The sequence below is a fragment of the Neltuma alba genome, unplaced genomic scaffold, assembly GCF_004799145.2.
Source record: "Neltuma alba isolate B1F8T4 unplaced genomic scaffold, ASM479914v2 tig00012206_pilon, whole genome shotgun sequence".
Taxonomy (NCBI): domain Eukaryota; kingdom Viridiplantae; phylum Streptophyta; class Magnoliopsida; order Fabales; family Fabaceae; genus Neltuma; species Neltuma alba.
The window spans coordinates 680,863-697,592 of record NW_021636742.1 but is presented as its reverse complement, the minus strand read 5'-3'; the positions used below and the strand labels follow the sequence as shown (position 1 = coordinate 697,592).

Here is a 16,730-nt window from a genome sequence, read left to right as displayed (position 1 = left end):
TATAAATTTAAGAAACAAAGTGGATTTAAATATTGTATTTAAGACAATATAAATTTTTTATCTTTTATATTTAGGATTGAAGATAATATTACTATTGAAAAAATGAAGAACAATCCTTTTTTAAGGAGGGGGAGAAAATGGAAGAAAAATTGAGAAAATAAAAAAAATTAAATAAAGAAAACATCAGAAAATGTTTTATCTCCTTGTATTTTAATTAACAGAAGAAAAATTATAATGAAGAAAATTTATTAATTCATGATGACAATAATACTGGCACCATGTTTTTTTCTCCCTAGTTTCAACCCCTATAGATCACTACTCCCACATGGCCAAGAAACCAAAGGTTATTAATAGAGGGAAAAAAAAAAAAAGGCTACAGAGCCCTAAAAATAAAAGACTACTAGGCTCCGTGGGAATGGAATCCCATACAATCGTTAAAGTATATATAATTGTATTAGCCTCAAAGAGACAATGATTTTGTACCCAAAAAATAAAAAATAAAAGACCTATTTGGGCCTCAGGGGCCCAACCTCGTGGGTTGAGGTAGTGGGCTGTCTTAATGGGCCAAGGAAAATACAGAAACCATTCAACCAACCCAAGAGAGCCCCCCACCAATAAACCCTCCAAAAACAAAAAGGAGAACACACGAAATTAGGAAATAATAATATTTATTAGTAAAAAAATAATTTTTTAATTCTTCAAACGGTCACTGACTGGGAGGATGTTAAAATATAATCGTTTTAACGTAGCATTTCCGTGACGAAACAGCAGTGCCAATTAACTCTCTTCTTCATCATCACGTGGTTCAAATTAAAAAAAGCATAAATTAAAGAGACAATAAAAACGAATAGTCTTTTTCTTGGGTTACTAATTTGTGATTGCTAGCTGGACTAAAGACATGTGTAATTAATAAATTAATTAATCAATCATGTTGTCAAGCTGGTCTACTATGGCACTTCCTAGAATTTAATGTTTGATTCAATCTTAATTATTACTCCGAGATTAGCAAGTCATATAGAATCTTATCTCGGCATGGATGCATAATTACTCCTTTGGTCCTTAATATAGGACCCAGTTGTTGAATTAGTTTTGGTCCTAAATATAAGACTTATTTATCATATTTATCAATTTTCTCTAAATTACCTCTATGGATACTCTTTTAACCATAATCAAGTAGGAGAAGAAGAGAAGGCATTAAGAAAGATGATTATGATATTAAGGATTGGAGGAGTATTAACTAACTTACCTAACTTTTTTAATCTAATCAAATTAGTTAAATAGGTCTTATATTAAGGATTAGAGGAGTATTATAATTTGGAAAAATTAATCTCGCAGTACTTACACTTTTCTCTATTTTTGAATCAATCCTTAGACTCTTTTACTTTTTTATGAAATCCTTTGAGTTCTTACTGGCTTCAAAACCCAAGATTTGTGAAACTTAATTTAAACTATATTGATTAAAGAAAACCAGTCATCCAAGAGACGTGCACAAGAGTGGGTGAAGCATCATCTTTGCATGTAGATAGAAGAAAAATTATTGCTTCGTTATTTCTCAGAATTTGGAGTACCCATATCAAGATAAAATCAAAAGAAGACATCAATCTATCAGTAAACAATAAAGAGGCAAAAAAGCTCAGAAATGGCGAGCAATAACAATTCAATCTTAATAGTAAACTCTCTGTGGATGACGCTTCTTCTCCTTCTTCCATCAGCTACACCAGTAAGAACTAACGACATAGTTGCAGCCATTGAAGAGATGCAGCGAGCTAATTACTTCACATTTGTGATGCTCATCAATATGTCCCCACCAGACCCAAGACTTGAGGCCAATGTTACTTTCTTGATGCCCAAGGATCAGATGCTTGCAAAGATGGCGATGCCTGAACGATCTGTTTCAGATTTCTTGCTTCAGCATTCGATCCCTTCACCTTTGCTGCTCGAAACCTTAGAGAAATTCCCCACAGGAACCACTGTTCCCAGTTCGTTACCGAACTATATGCTCAGAATCACCAACAATGGAAGGCGTAATTTTGTTCTGAACAACGTGAAGATCATTAGTCCCAATATTTGTGTTTCTGGGTCTTCCATTCGATGCCATGGGATTGATGGGGTTTTGTCAGAAGTGGATGTATCAGCAAGAAACTCATGTACTAGTAATAATAGTACAGAGGCTTCTTCTTCATGTATGGCTTCTTCTCCTTCATCTTCGTCTCCTCCTTCTCCTTTTGCAGAAAACCAGAGTCCTCCTACATTCACAGCCCCTATTCCCATTGAAGCAGATTCTGGGACACAAAATTCAGGATCATTTGATGGATCTCTGAGTTACTTTGTCTCCATTTTGATGTTGATTTTCGTAGGCATTAATTTTTAATTGGCTCTAACTCATCATTTGATTTCATATGCTTGGATTAGATGATCAAATATTATTATTTGTTTGAAAATCGATATTGTTATTTATTAATATATATTTGTTAAACCATACACATGGAATGATAGTTGGATGGAAGCCAGAATAAAAATTTTAAGTTTCTGCTAGTTGAAATGAGGGTTGCAAGGAAATATTATTGAACAGAAAAATGTGGAATTTAACGAGGTGATTATTGTGTAGATACAGGATATTATGGCAGTGTACTAATTATCATTCCAACCAAATAACAAAAAGTGTAAGATTAAATTGACTTCAATGAGAGTACCATAAACAAACACCAGTCCTACGAATTTTATCTTGTCTCGTATTTATCATTTATTTTGAACTAATTTATTTAGCTTATAAATCCAAATTAACTAAATAATTTTTATACTACCTCTAGTCCTTATTATAAGAGTTAGTTTAACTTTTAATTTGGTCTTAAATATTATATCCTAATTTATTTTGTTTCTCATATTTATCCATTTTTTTCAAAGTAGTTTTTGTAGTAGTTGCACATGTTAAATGTTTTATCAAATGACACTTGATTAGTAATGGTATTTTAGAGAAGACAACACATATTTATTATAAATAATTAAATTAATTTTCTTAATCTACTCAAATCAGTCAACTAATCTTATACTATTAAGTACTGGAGGTAGTATTAAAAACAGGAGGTGGTATAATACGATTAACAATTATGTTATTAACCCTAACAGAAAGTGGCAATGTGAACAAGCAAATTGTTTTCAGGAATATACGATGAAGTTAATTTACATCTTATTCCAAGAGCAGCAAATTAACAAAATCACATATAAAACTATATATATATATATATATATAGAGAGAGAGAGAGAGAGAGAGAGAGTTTTTCCACACGAACAACCTTATTGAAACCAAAGAGAGAATTATTATATTTTTCCAAACAAAACCAAGACCAAAAAACGAGCACACAATTAAATTGGAAAAAAAATCATAGATATCCATGCCTACAGTTGAGATTGTTATAGGCATGTTGAGGAGGAAGAATATTACTGGACGAAGCAGCATTAATGTTGTTCATAACAACATGTTTATTCTCGAAGACATCATTATTAATATAACGTCCAAGTCCAACCGGTCCTCCTCCAACAATCACCGATGAATCAGTAGCCAAACTGTTTTGGTCCATTAACATCTTGCTCGCGATTTTCCCTAACTCCTTCTTCAGTTCCTCCATTGAAACCCTCACTTGCTGCAACTCATTAAGCCCTAATTCTTCAATAGGGTTTTCCCACCAGAACTGTCTCTGCCTCGCCTTCCTCACCTGGTCCAGTTCTTCTCCTCGCTTCCTCTCCATTTCCAGTTGCCCTAGAAGCTGTGTCAGCTGCATGTTGAGCTCCCGGACGTTTGCATTCCGGTGAGCCTCCACCAGCGGGTGAGGGCCGGATTCCGACGTGGGGTTTCGACTGATATAACGATCGACGATGGATTCCACTTCCGGATGGCCGAAGGAGAAGGCCTTGTCGGCCGGAGAGAAGACGATGATGGCGATTTCAACACCACAGAGCGTGCAAAGCTCACTGGCTTTCTTGAAAAGTCCAGAACGACGCTTTGAGAAGGTGACTTGAAGATGGCTTTTCTTTGGTATTTTCTCAATTGGGATCTTTTGGCGACCTGAACTGGACTTTCTCTTCATGTTTGAAGGAGAAAAAAGAAAGCAAAAATATTTTACTGATGTTGGAATTGGTGATTAACATTTTGGTATTTATACTGCTAAATATTTGGTTTATTGCAATAAATCCGATTAATATACTGTCCCTTTTTAATGATTTGTTACTTTTTATTATTTAGTCCAAGATTAGGAAGTTATAAAATCCCAATCTCCATTTATGAGTGAAATATGTACCTCCTCGGTTTATACTGCTAGGCATTATAATTCAGATTTTGACTTTAGCAAAATCTTAATAGAATTAAGAGCACTTTTATGTTTGTCAGAGATATTGACTCTGGTGAATAATTAAATTCGATTTAATAATATAAGGTTATTAATCGCAGGGTAAAACCGCACTCAAACGATAGGACACCAATTAAGGATTATCATATATTCCCAAAAAAGAATTAGTGTACAGTAGAGTAGTAGACTTCTCCAGATAGAAAAAAGACCTGATAAAAGAATTACGTGAACTTGATTAAAAACAAATAAAATTATACGGACATGACAAAAAGAAAAAAGTATGAGGATCTTATTAAAATTCGGGTGAAATTGGAAGGACATGGAGATTAATTTTTCCAAAAATTAAATATATGTAAATTTCTTATATCTTTCCTAATGATTTTCTCAATACATAAAACCTTGTTATATCAATTGAATACTTAAAAATATTTCAAATATTATAAACATTAATGAGATGAATATCATTTATAGTAGTGATTTTTAATAAAGCGAAGACAGACTGGATATGTGGGAAAGCCATAATGAACTCAATAAATGACATACCAGTTTTCACACTGTGAGAAGATTTTCAGATATACAAATATCAAGGAAACAAGATAACCCTTCACATCACTCACTCATTTTCCTTAGGAAATTAAACTTGATAATAGGATGAAAATAGTAAATATGGGAAGCTGTCCAGGATTATTTTAATTTAGAATAAATTCACATATAGAAACTCAACTAAATAAAATAAAATAAATATTAAAGTTGAGGTGAGACTTGAGAGCTCGAGAATTCGATATCTATGCAATAAATCCATTTGCAACTTCGCTTCTTGATTATCTTATGCGCGTGCCACACATGTGTGTATTGTTGGACATGATATTAGAGATTTTCTTCTTGCTAGTAATTCAGTATTAACAATTTTTTCCAAATAAAAACCTTAAATGTTATCTCATTTTTGTGCAATTTATGAAATATTAAATGTATCTTGGTTAATAATTAATTGTAATTGTTTGTTTTGGCAAAAAAAATGTAAATTTTAACTTTTCATATTTTAAATTGGTTGCTGAAACAACCCCCTTATTTGTTGGACTATTGACATTCATTCCTATAAATTTTCAAAAAAAAAAATTGTATTAAGTAGGAATACCATGTTACACCTAAAAAATAGGAATACTTTGAAACAAGATAATTGATGTGATATAAAATAATAAATAAGATCTTATACTAAGAATCAAATCAAAGTCTTTAACAAAGATGGAGTATCATTATTTGCTAATGGCTGAGACACTTTGGGCTTGAGCCCAATTTTGGCACCATGGGTCAACCTCATTACAGAATGGCTCAAGCCCAATACTTTATTCCGAACAAAGCCTCCTGTACCGTGATCATCAAAGATCAGATCCAACATCACAATGTTCACTACGTTTGTATTAAAAAAAAAAAATCACAAACAATTAATCAAGGCCTTCAAAGTTCAAACTAAATATTCTTTTGATCATAAATATAAGATTTCTTTTTTAGTACAAATTATATTATGAAATAAATATTATATTTAGGATGGGAGGAACAGTTTGCTTTTAACTCTTATAGGATTGGATTGTATGAAATGCAAAAAACAAAGCGGGCATCATCTTTAGAGGATACCACTCAAATTTGGTTGGTTAGATTAGATGCTGATGGCCCTGTTACTCATAGAGGATATGCCACCTATGGTTGCATTATTCGAGACAAAAATGGCAGCTGGATAAAGAGATTTTATTAAAACAAAAAAAAACCATAAAAGCTTCCATATCACCCTAACTCCCTAAGTAACATTACTATTTCTTTTATACAAGAAAATTTAAACAAGTTAGATATCAAGAGCTTATCGAGATCAAAGTATGCGTCCAAATTCAAAGAGTGCATACAAAATACTCATATATCACTTACCAATAAGGTCCTTACATCAAATAATAGGATTTATATTCAGAACTTTATGAATCATCAAGTAACATTTGTTGGCAACACTATTGTTGAGCTTGGTATTTTAGAAGGTCTTAAATTTTGTTGGGACGAGGAATGTAGAAAAATCAATGTTTTTATTGATTTTTTTTTTGGGTACAAATGTTTTCATTGATTCAATGAAAGCCCTCAATGTATCGCTCGGCGAAATTTGCTCATGATCTTGTAGGAAATTTTTATATTCTTAACCACCACCTCTTCTGCAAGAGACGGTCGCGGTGAGGAAGGATAGGATAGGCTTTTTTAAGGGTACTCTGCTGGTTAGCTTCCAGGCTTTTCTTGTTTTTGGCTTGTATTTTCCATTAAAGTAAGTTCTTATTCAACCAAAAAACCGCCCTCAATGTTATTCAAATGAACCTTCCAGCGGCCTTATCTTTCTTTGGGCCACACACTACTGGGCTGTATACGGACACGTTTTTGTTTCTCATTCAGGTAATTTGCATCTTGGGCCTTTGAATTATAATTGTTTTTCCCTTAAAAAACAAATACACAAAGGATGCTAGCACTAAAAGGAGTACGCAGCTTTGTATTCGTTTTTAGTCATGTTCATGAATTCTGGAACAAGCGATAGGGGCTTTTGTTTTATGCTAACTAGATTGAGACCCATTCCCGTTCTTCCAGATGGGCATCCCCACCCAAATGTCTTTGATTTGTTGAAGGCTCTGAAACACTTCTTTTGTAATGTAATTTACACTACGAAAAAGGTCTTATATTTAGAATCAGAATAGTACTAACTAAGATTCTTAAAAGGAACCTTAGTATTTTGGTTTGCATTTATCTATGTGATAAAGCCCAATTTTTATATATTTTATCTTATATTAATTAAAGATTTAAATAATAATTTTGAGCTTAAATAGATTTTTATGCATTATTGGATTGATTAGTTGATTTTTGGATTTTTCATAAAAATTAAGATTTTGGATTAAAAATATCAATATTTTATGATTTCCTACTTTCAATATGGAATTAATTTTTTCCTCTTTTTTTTGGAAACAAGTCTCATATTTTTAGAGAAATTGATTTTTGGAAAGTTTTGCAATATTTTTTGCCTAATTTTCATATTTAATTGTGATATAGATTATATTATATTTAGATATAATCTACATTAATGAATGCATTTAAATTCTTGTAGGTCAAGAAAAAGTATATAGGAAATGTAATGGTGCAAGATTATTTCTTAGAATTTAAGTACAATCTAACGGCTAATATCAAATAGGTCAATTAATTATTAATGGGCTTGAGTTTTGGATAAAAAAATTTTCTTTTCTCCTATTAAAATACTCCCTTCATTCTATAGTCATGCTCTCATGCTCACTCTCGACACAATCAAGAAAAGCTCTCTCTTAACAGTTTTCATCTTCAATGCCTACTCCATCACTTATAACTCATCAAATATCCATCCCTCCAGTCACGCCAATTGTTCTCAATCGTCCACCCACTATTATTGTTTTTTTACTCATTATGTCATTTGTCCATGAATTGCACTAAGGAGCTTGGAGAAGGAGATTTGTCGGTGGAAGCTTGAGCTTGCTTGGGAGACAATTAGGAAGAGCATGGATGAGAGTTAAACCTTGGGTTAACACTTGAAGGCTATAAGGAAGTGATATTCCATATATCTTTTTTAATTCAAAGACTTGAGATTATTTAGTTTTAAATAATTTTGAATTGTATTTTTGTCAGACAATTTAGTTCTAGATTGTCATCTTTATGCTTGGATTAGATTGATATTTAGATTTTATTTGTGCTGAAACACTTGCTAGAATTTATGTTTATGAACCTTTACATTATTAATTGAATTTATAATTAAGTTTTCATTATGGATTTAATTATCAATGGTTTGAATTGTAAATTTGAGTTCTTTTACCTCTTGATTGTTTAATTTAGTTGATAAATTATCTAGTTGTTTGATTGGATAATTTTAAGCATACTTTTCAGAATTAATTTGAATTATTTTTATTGGTTTTAATAAGCTTAGTTAACTAACATTGTACTGTTATAAGTAATCTAATGGTTTAGGGGTTTTTGAACTTGAGGGTTTTTTTGGTTTCAAGTAGGTGATTAAATTTATTAATTCCACTCTCTTATCACTTTTTTTTTGTCTAATTAATTGATTTAGGTTATGAAATTTAAATCCATGCGAATCTTAAGTTGTTTTCTTTACTGTATCTGAAGAGATATTTCTCAATTTTACTTGTTAATTTTTTTTGCCTTCTGGTTAATTTTTTTATTTATCATTTTAATTTTTCTTTTAAAAAATTCCCCCAAAAATTGCATTTGCATTCAATTTAATTAAATTTATTTTTCATATAGATTTTAGGACATTTACATCTTACATTTATAATTAGAATTTTGCATTTTAGTTTAGGTTTATTTTGTTACATTTTTCATGACCTAAATTTTTACCTAAAAAAACCCATAATTTGTTCATTGGAAGTAATGACCTAGATTGATCTAAACTACAATTATTGGAACCTAGTTTAATTAAGTACTTTAACCACTGAGGCATCATCAATTTTGGCACTATTGTTGGGAGCAATGGTTATACTTTTAGGTTTGAGTTCTATGTGATCTTGCATATTTTATTTGCATAATTTTTTTCTCTTGCATTTTCTTTGTTTTTTTTTAATTGATAGTATTTTCTCTTTTCGATTGATTTTGCTAATTCATCCTACTGTGGAAATTAAATTTTCACTGTTGCGATTTTTGTGAGATTTGGATTCTTAACATTTTTGGATGCAGTGATAATTTTTTATACCTTTTGGCATCAGGTGTGGGCTATTTTGACTAAATTCAACCATTTTTATTGACTTTTCTAATTTTCTCTTGGTATCAGGTGTGGGCTATTTTGGCCAAAATAACCACACCTGATACCAAAAAATATAAAAAATGATCAGCACACCAAAAAATGTTAAGAACCCAAATCTCACAAAAATCTGGGTGGTGAAAATTTAATTTCTAGAGCAGGATGAATTAGGAAAATCAATCAAAAAGAGAAAATGCAATAAATAAAAAGCAAAGAAAATGTAGAGAAAAATACAAGAGAAAAAAATTATGCAAATAAAATATGCAAGATCACCTAGAACTCAAACCTAAAGTTTAACTATTGCTCCTCGGCAACAGCGCCAAAATTGATGATGCCTCTGTCGTTAAAGCACTCAATTAAATTAAGTCCTAATTAATTTGTAGTTTAGGATCAACCTAGATCATTACTTCCAAGGAGCAAGTTATGTGTTTCTCAAGGTAAAAATTTAGGTGATGAAAAATACAATAAAATAGACTTAAACTAAAGTGCAAAATTCTAATTATAAATGCAAGATGTAAATGTCTTAAAATCTATATGAAACTGAAATTAAACTAAATTGAATGCAAATACAATTTTTGGTGGGGATTTTTTAGAAGGAAAAATTAAAATGATAAATAAAAAAAATTAACCAGAAAGCAAAAAAAAAAAAACAAGTAAAATTGAAAAGTTTCTTTTCAGGAATGGTAGAAGAAACAACTTAGGATTCGCATGAATTTAATTTTCATAATTTAAATCAATTAATTAGATCAAAGGAAAGTGATATGGAATTAATAAATTTAATCACCTACTTGAAACAAAGAGAACCCTCAATTTCAAAAACCCTTAAACCATTAGAGTATCCATAATAGTATAAGTTTGTTTAATTAAACTTATTAAAACCAATGAAAATAATTCAAATTAATTCTGAAAATTATGCTTAAAATTATCTAATCAAAACAACTAGATAATTTACCAACTAAATTAAACAATCAAGAGGCAAAAGAACCCAAATTTATAATTCAAACTACATTGATAATTAAATCCATAACGAAAACTCAATTATAAATTCAATTAACAATATAAAGGTTCATAAACATAAATTCTAGCAAGTGTTTTAACACAAATAAAATCCAAGTATCAATCCAATTCAATATAACTCAAAATTATTTAAAACTAAATAATCTCAAGTCTTTGAATTGAAAAAGATAAATGGAATATCACTCTTTTGTGGTCTTCAAATATTAGCCTAAGGTTCAAGTCTCATCCATGCTCCTCCCAAGTTGTCTCCTTAGTAAGCTCAAGCTTCCATCAACATATCTCCTTCTCCAAGCTCCTAGGTGCAATTCACGGACGTGTGATGTAATGAGTAATAAAAATGTTGTTGGGTGGACGATTGAGAACAATTGGCGTGACGGGAGGGATGGGAATAATGGATATTTGATGAATAAGTGATGGAGCAGGCGTTGAAGATGAAAACCATTGAGAGAGAGCTTTTCTTGATTCCGTCAAGAGTGAGCGTGAGAGCATGACTATAGAATGAAGGGCATATTTTAATAGGATAAAAGAAAATTTTTTTTATCCAAAACTCAAACACATTAGTAATTGGGATAATTAATTTTCGGCTCCTTATAGCTTCATTTTATTTTTAATCAGGTCCTTATAAATTTTTTTTTATGAGATCTTTTTATTTTAACGTGTTTTTAATTAGGTCCTTTCATTTTTTCTCTTTTTATCATGTCCTTATAGTTTTACTTATTTTTTAATTAGGTCCTTTGTAGTTTTTGAAAAAATTATTTATTAACTTTATTCTTTAAAATTAATTTCATTTTTAAATTAATATTCAACAAAATAATTAATATAATGATTAAGTAATTAATAATTGATCAGAATAATCAATTATACTTAACTATAAATTATTTATAATTATATTCTAATTTTAGAAAATTTTATTATTATAATTTGAATTTTATAATTATAAAAATTAGAATTGAAAAAAATAATATATATGTTTAACTAAAAATTTAAAACAATATTAACATAAGATTTTATAGAATAAATAATAAAAACTACAAAACATAATTAAAAACAACAAAAAAAAAAAAAGAACTTGATAAAAGGGAAAAAATTATAAGGACCTGATTAAAAATATATAAAATTATAAGGACCTGATAAAAGAAAAAAATTATAGGAACCTAACTAAAAACTGGTTGAAACTATAAGGATTTACATATTAATTATCTCTTAGTAATTAATTAACGTATAGAGCCCAAAAAACAGGTCAAATCTGTCGGGCTGGCCTGTTTGGGCCCAAAAATTGTGAGGGTCGGGCTTGAAAATTTTTCCTTTAAATGGGAAACAGGTTTAAAAATGCTAGCCCTATAGGGCTAAGGGCCTAAATGTAACATCCTGAGTTTTATCGGGTTTTAATAGCCTCTTTTGGGTTGATTTTGAGGATAGATTAGTGATTTAATCTTGATCTTGGTGTTTGGGTTGGATTTGAGGTTTGTTGGAGGAATAGGTGAACGTACCCCTCTCAGGGTATGTTCACCGCGGCGAAGTAAAACCGGGAGTTTCAAAGGGGAGTGTCTTCTTGGGAAGGTTTGGCCGCAGCGAAGTCTAGGGGACGCCGCGACGAAGTTGTTCAGGTGAGCGAGGCTTCCCTTTCGGGAAGGTTTCGCCGCGGCGAAGGTAGGGGTATGCCGCGGTGAATGTTTTTTGGGCGAGCGAGAGTTTCCTCTCGGGAAGCTTTCGCCACGGCGAAGTCAGGTTTTCAGGCGAGTAATCCCTCTTGGGATTGGTTCGCCGCGACGAAGATGGAGTTTGCCGCGGCGAAAGGTCGCGAATCTATATATTCGCGGGAGCAATTCAGCGTGCGAAAAATAAGAAAATCTGAGGTAGAGAGAGAGGCTCTGCTAGGGTTTCGGTATTTTGGCTTGGAGGGGGCATTTCTAAGGATCCATTACCTCAAGTAAGTGATTTTAACCTCTAATCTTCTTTCTTTCTTGGAATTTCTTGAAATTTCTGAGGATTTTTGGTGGAACCCTAGGATTTTCTAAGTTGTGATGGAACTGAGGTTTTTGACCGATTGTTTTGAGTTTAATTGATTGCATTGGGTTAGTTTAAGTATTTAATTGGTGTAGTTTCCTTGGATTTAAAGAATCTTGAATTTTTGGAGCTAGGGTTTATGGAATTGGATGATTTGGGATTGAGGATGACAATGTAGAGATTGATTTTGGGTTTTGTGAATTGGGTTATGTTAAGGAGGGTTAAATTGGATGTTTAATCGGTTTAGATTTGTTGTTGGAACCTTAATTGCTCAAATGGGATGTTTGGGTGTAGAATTCCATAGTGGGTCCTTGAGGTTGTGAATCTTAATTGATGTTTGGAAAGGAATTAAGGTGTTAATGGATTGGTATGACTTTGGAGTGTTGCCTTGATAGATATACCCTTTGAGTTGGGTAGAGTTTTGATGGGAGATAGGAATTTTGTGTCCCCAAGTGTTGTGTTGACCACATTATTAGTTTGAAAGCTAATATATGATGGTTGTGTGTTTGTGTGCTTGTGTAGACCGGTTGTGAGTCTTGGTGGTGCACGGGGCCACATCGTTGGTTTGTTGTTCCTTGCTTAGGCGAGAGGTAACCACTTTCCAATCCTTAGTACTTGCTTTTGTGGTATTGTGAGTAGATTTGTGTTTTGTGCTTTAAGTAGTAATTATGTTCGAACTGTATGTTGTGTATAAAAAGGAAAACCGTCTTGTGGGGTTTCGACTAATGATGAATGAATTTTGGAATTGTGAAGGATATGCCACTGAATGAGGTTAATTGTGAAATGATTATTACTCTTTGATTATGATTTGAGCATGATGCATTAATTGGGAATTGGTGAGAGTTTTGTCTGTTACTACCACGTGGTAAGGCCTCCATTAATGCATGATGGTTGGCTTAGTACGTCCCCCATAGTGAGGGATAGGCCTTTTGGCTCCCTACGTCCCCCAGAGTGAGGGATAGGCCTTTTATGGCTCCTTACGTCCCCCATAGTGAGGGATAGGCCGGCTTCGGCTCCTGAAAATCCCCCAAAGTGAGGGATTTGGTTGATGGGATTGCATCATTGCACTTACATGAATTGTTGTGGCTATCATTTTATATTGTTTGTGAACTGCCCCACTTGACACCTCACGAGCACCTATTTAGTAGTACCTAGTATTGGAAGGGTTGGTTACTGAGACTTTGTCTCACCCCGTGGTTTACAATGTTTTCAGGTAAAGGGTCCGGCGTGGGCCATCGGGAAGAGACGCAGAGGCTTGAGCTTGGTTAGCTTTAGGCCTCTAGCATTTGTATATGTATGACTAGTATATATTGCACAGTTAGGACTACTTTTTGATATATTTGATTACCCGGCCTTGTTGTAAACTGGAGAGAATGTATCTCCTTATTTTGGTTGGCCGGAGGCCATTGCTAGTGTTTTATGAACTCTGGATTATTTGGTTGGGAATCATCTAGATGGGCTGATGTGATGTTTGTTGTTACCCGGGCCGGAGGCTCGGAGGCCCAGTAGATGTACATGAATGATTTTCAGTTGCATGCAACGGTTTAAATGTGAATTCAAAATTATGCAAATTTCTTCCTACTATGGTAGTTCATTTAACAGATTTTCCTTTTCTACCATAGTAGTGACTTTGTGATGAGTTCTAACGTTTTTAAGGTAAAGGGTTTTACACTAAACGGGCTAGCCTTGTAAGACCTAGGGTCAGCTCGTTTAGGTCTCTTTAATTTTTTAAAATTTTTTACATAATTATCAAATTATTATAATGATATTTCAAATACTTAGTTATTATTATCATTTTGAAATTAAATTTCACATAATGGTTTAATTTATTTGGTTTTAAACAATTATTTGTCCAATTAAATTTTAAAAAATAAGTTAATTTAGATTTTAATAATGATTTGATTTATATTATATATATTGATATTTTTAAAGCTATATATATTTGACAAGAGCATATCTTTATGCTTATGTAACTTTTGATGTGATTCTATATTTTAAATTAGAAATTTATGAGTTTTAATAATAATGTTTCTCAAACTAGAAGAAATAAATAGTCAGATTGTGAAATTTAAAAGTGAAATTCTTATTAAAAAAACTTCATATTTTTGCTATGAAAAAAGAGCACTTGATTATAATGATAATAAAGTTTTAAATTTTTTTTGGATGTTGTTGTTTTGTTGATGAATGTTTTAGATGTTGATGGGTATTTAGATACCATAATATTTTGTATTTGTAACTTAATTTTATTTATAGTTATGTCTTTTATTAATTAATTTATTGGTTTGTTTTTATTTTTTATAAAAATTATGAGAAATATAAAAAAATAATTTTCTTCTTAAACGGACCAAAAGCTCACGAGTCTACCTGAGCATGTCAGCTTAAGGGTTGGGTTTAGTAAATTCGAGTATTTTTGAAATTTTGGCCCTGTAGGGCTGACCCTTTTAAACCCGTCAGCCCTGTAGAGCCAACCTAAATTCCCAACTATATTGACCCATTTGATATTAGCCGTTAGATTGTGCTTAAATTCCAAGAAATAATCTTGCATCATTAGATTTCCTATATGCTCTTTCTTGACTTACAAGAATTTAATTACATCCATTAATATAGATTATATCCAAATATAATATAATTTATATCAAGATTAAATATTAGATATGCACAAAAATTAGACAAAAAATTGCAAAATTTTTTGAAAATTAATCTTTCTAAAAATATGAGACTTGTTTCCAAAGAAAGAGAAAAATATTAATTCCAAACTGAAAATAGGAAATCACAAAATATTGATATTTTTAATCTAAAATCTTAATTTTTATGAAAAATTCAAAAATCAACCAATCAATCCAATAATACATAAAAATCCATTTAAGCTCAAAATTATCATCTAAATTCTAAATTAATATAAGATAAGATATATAAAAATTGGGATTTATCACTCTGTTTAAAAGATTTGCAGCTGAGCGGGCAAAGAAAAAGACTAAAAAAAGAAAGATTTGCAGCTGAGGGGCGGGCCACATATGATCCTTATTGGGCATTGAACTTGGACTATCAAAAATTATACACAAACTCACTACCACATCAAAAAGTTTTCTAACGTTAAATACCTTTTAACTCATCTATCCGGCATAAAAACTCTCGTTAATATGTAATACTACCTCAACTCTAGTTATTAATATAAAAATTAGCTAAGAAGTTAGATTTAATTCTAAATATAAAATTTTAATCTATTTTATCTCCTATTTTTTTTCAAAATATTCCTATTGATTGTAGGTGTTTATAGTAAGGGATAATTCCAATTATCTAATGCATATGATTAAATATAATATTTAGGGAGACCAATACACATTTGCGGCAAAAAACTAAATTAATTAATTTTCTTAATATTTTTAAATGAGTTAGCATTTTAAACTAGAATTTTAAAGTGTGTCTACATCAGTTGGACGTAGGAATTGATTTTATTTTGCCGACGTAAATTTAGAACATACTATTACGTACACTCATATGTTACCCTTCCCAGACCAATATGATGAAAAGCTCTTCCCGACCAACGAAGGTAAAAAATTTTGTATGCAGTAGTGACGGTTTTCACTTTTATAGGAAATCATCTTAGCATTCTATGGATCAAGAAATTAATGCTGAACTGTTGTGTTAACCAGGCAGGCTGAATATCTCGGCTTTTGTTTGGTGTGAAACATAACTTGATTCTATATTCAACATTGGAATTGGATATCAACATAAGCTTAATGCTTATTATTGATTGCAATAATGAAGTCCAACTCATCATTCGTGCTAGATCAAAGCATCCCCAGCTTGATGAAGTGTCAAGTAATAAGCATAATTTTGTAGTAATGAAAGATCTTAACAAGAGCCCAAAAAAAAAAAAAAAACCCAAAGAAAGAACTTAACAAGTTAATATGTTTAATGATGACAACTCTTATGAGATATTATAATGTACTCCGGTCCTTAATGTTGGGAGAAATTCTTGTATGCTCCAAGAGTGCCACCTTGCATGTGCTCTGGACTAATTAAAATGTGACACTTCGCCTAATTTTCATCCCACCTGTCCCTTCTTCTTTTTTTTTTTTTTAAACTCTATTTCCAGTTTTCAACCCTTTTTCTTTTCAGAAATTTACTTTCCTCCCACCTCCCTCCCTCTCTTCCCCATAGAACAGACATTGTAACAGCTTTAACCTTGCACTCCCCGGCCCTTTCTTCATCAAACCCAAGTCCTCTAGATTTTCTTCTCAAGCTCCGCCACTCCATGGATCGGGCACTAATGCCCTTCTTCATTGATGAAGTTCCATTGCAAAACATTATTTTTGTGGATTACTCTGGCTATTAGTTATTGCTCTCATCATCGGTTACACATTAACTTTGTCAACCTAACGATCCCCTTCTCTTTGTCTTCTTTCTCCTTCCTCAAATTATAGGCTTCTCAATTTCTCTCTTCTTGCAGGCGACGATTGTATTCAGCAAAGTTATATGAAGCTGATGCATTTGATTGGAAAAGGTGGGATTTTTGTTCGTGATGTTCATGATTCCGGCTTCTTCTTTGTTATACAAGTCATGAGGTC

General features: G+C 31.9%; 2 protein-coding genes across 2 annotated transcripts; one reads left to right on the top strand and one right to left on the bottom strand.

Moving 5' to 3' along the window:
• Positions 1 to 1,639: 1,639 nt before the first annotated feature.
• LOC114724973 (FAS1 domain-containing protein SELMODRAFT_448915-like) lies at positions 1,640 to 2,371 on the top strand. The gene has a single exon (XM_028911439.1). It carries the CDS (start codon positions 1,640 to 1,642, stop codon positions 2,369 to 2,371), a length of 732 nt encoding a protein of 243 aa, XP_028767272.1.
• Positions 2,372 to 3,380: 1,009 nt separating this feature from the next.
• On the bottom strand, positions 3,381 to 4,085 carry LOC114724972 (agamous-like MADS-box protein AGL61). Its single transcript, XM_028911438.1, has one exon. The coding sequence runs from the start codon at positions 4,083 to 4,085 to the stop codon at positions 3,381 to 3,383; it is 705 nt and encodes a 234-aa protein (XP_028767271.1).
• Between the last annotated feature and the right edge of the window lie 12,645 nt (positions 4,086 to 16,730).

Bases quoted from the DNA above. Each gene is read 5' to 3' on its own strand.
- LOC114724973 (XM_028911439.1), top strand. From the start codon at position 1,640: ATGGCGAGCAATAACAATTCAATCTTAATAGTAAACTCTCTGTGGATG.
- LOC114724972 (XM_028911438.1), bottom strand. From the start codon at position 4,085: ATGAAGAGAAAGTCCAGTTCAGGTCGCCAAAAGATCCCAATTGAGAAA.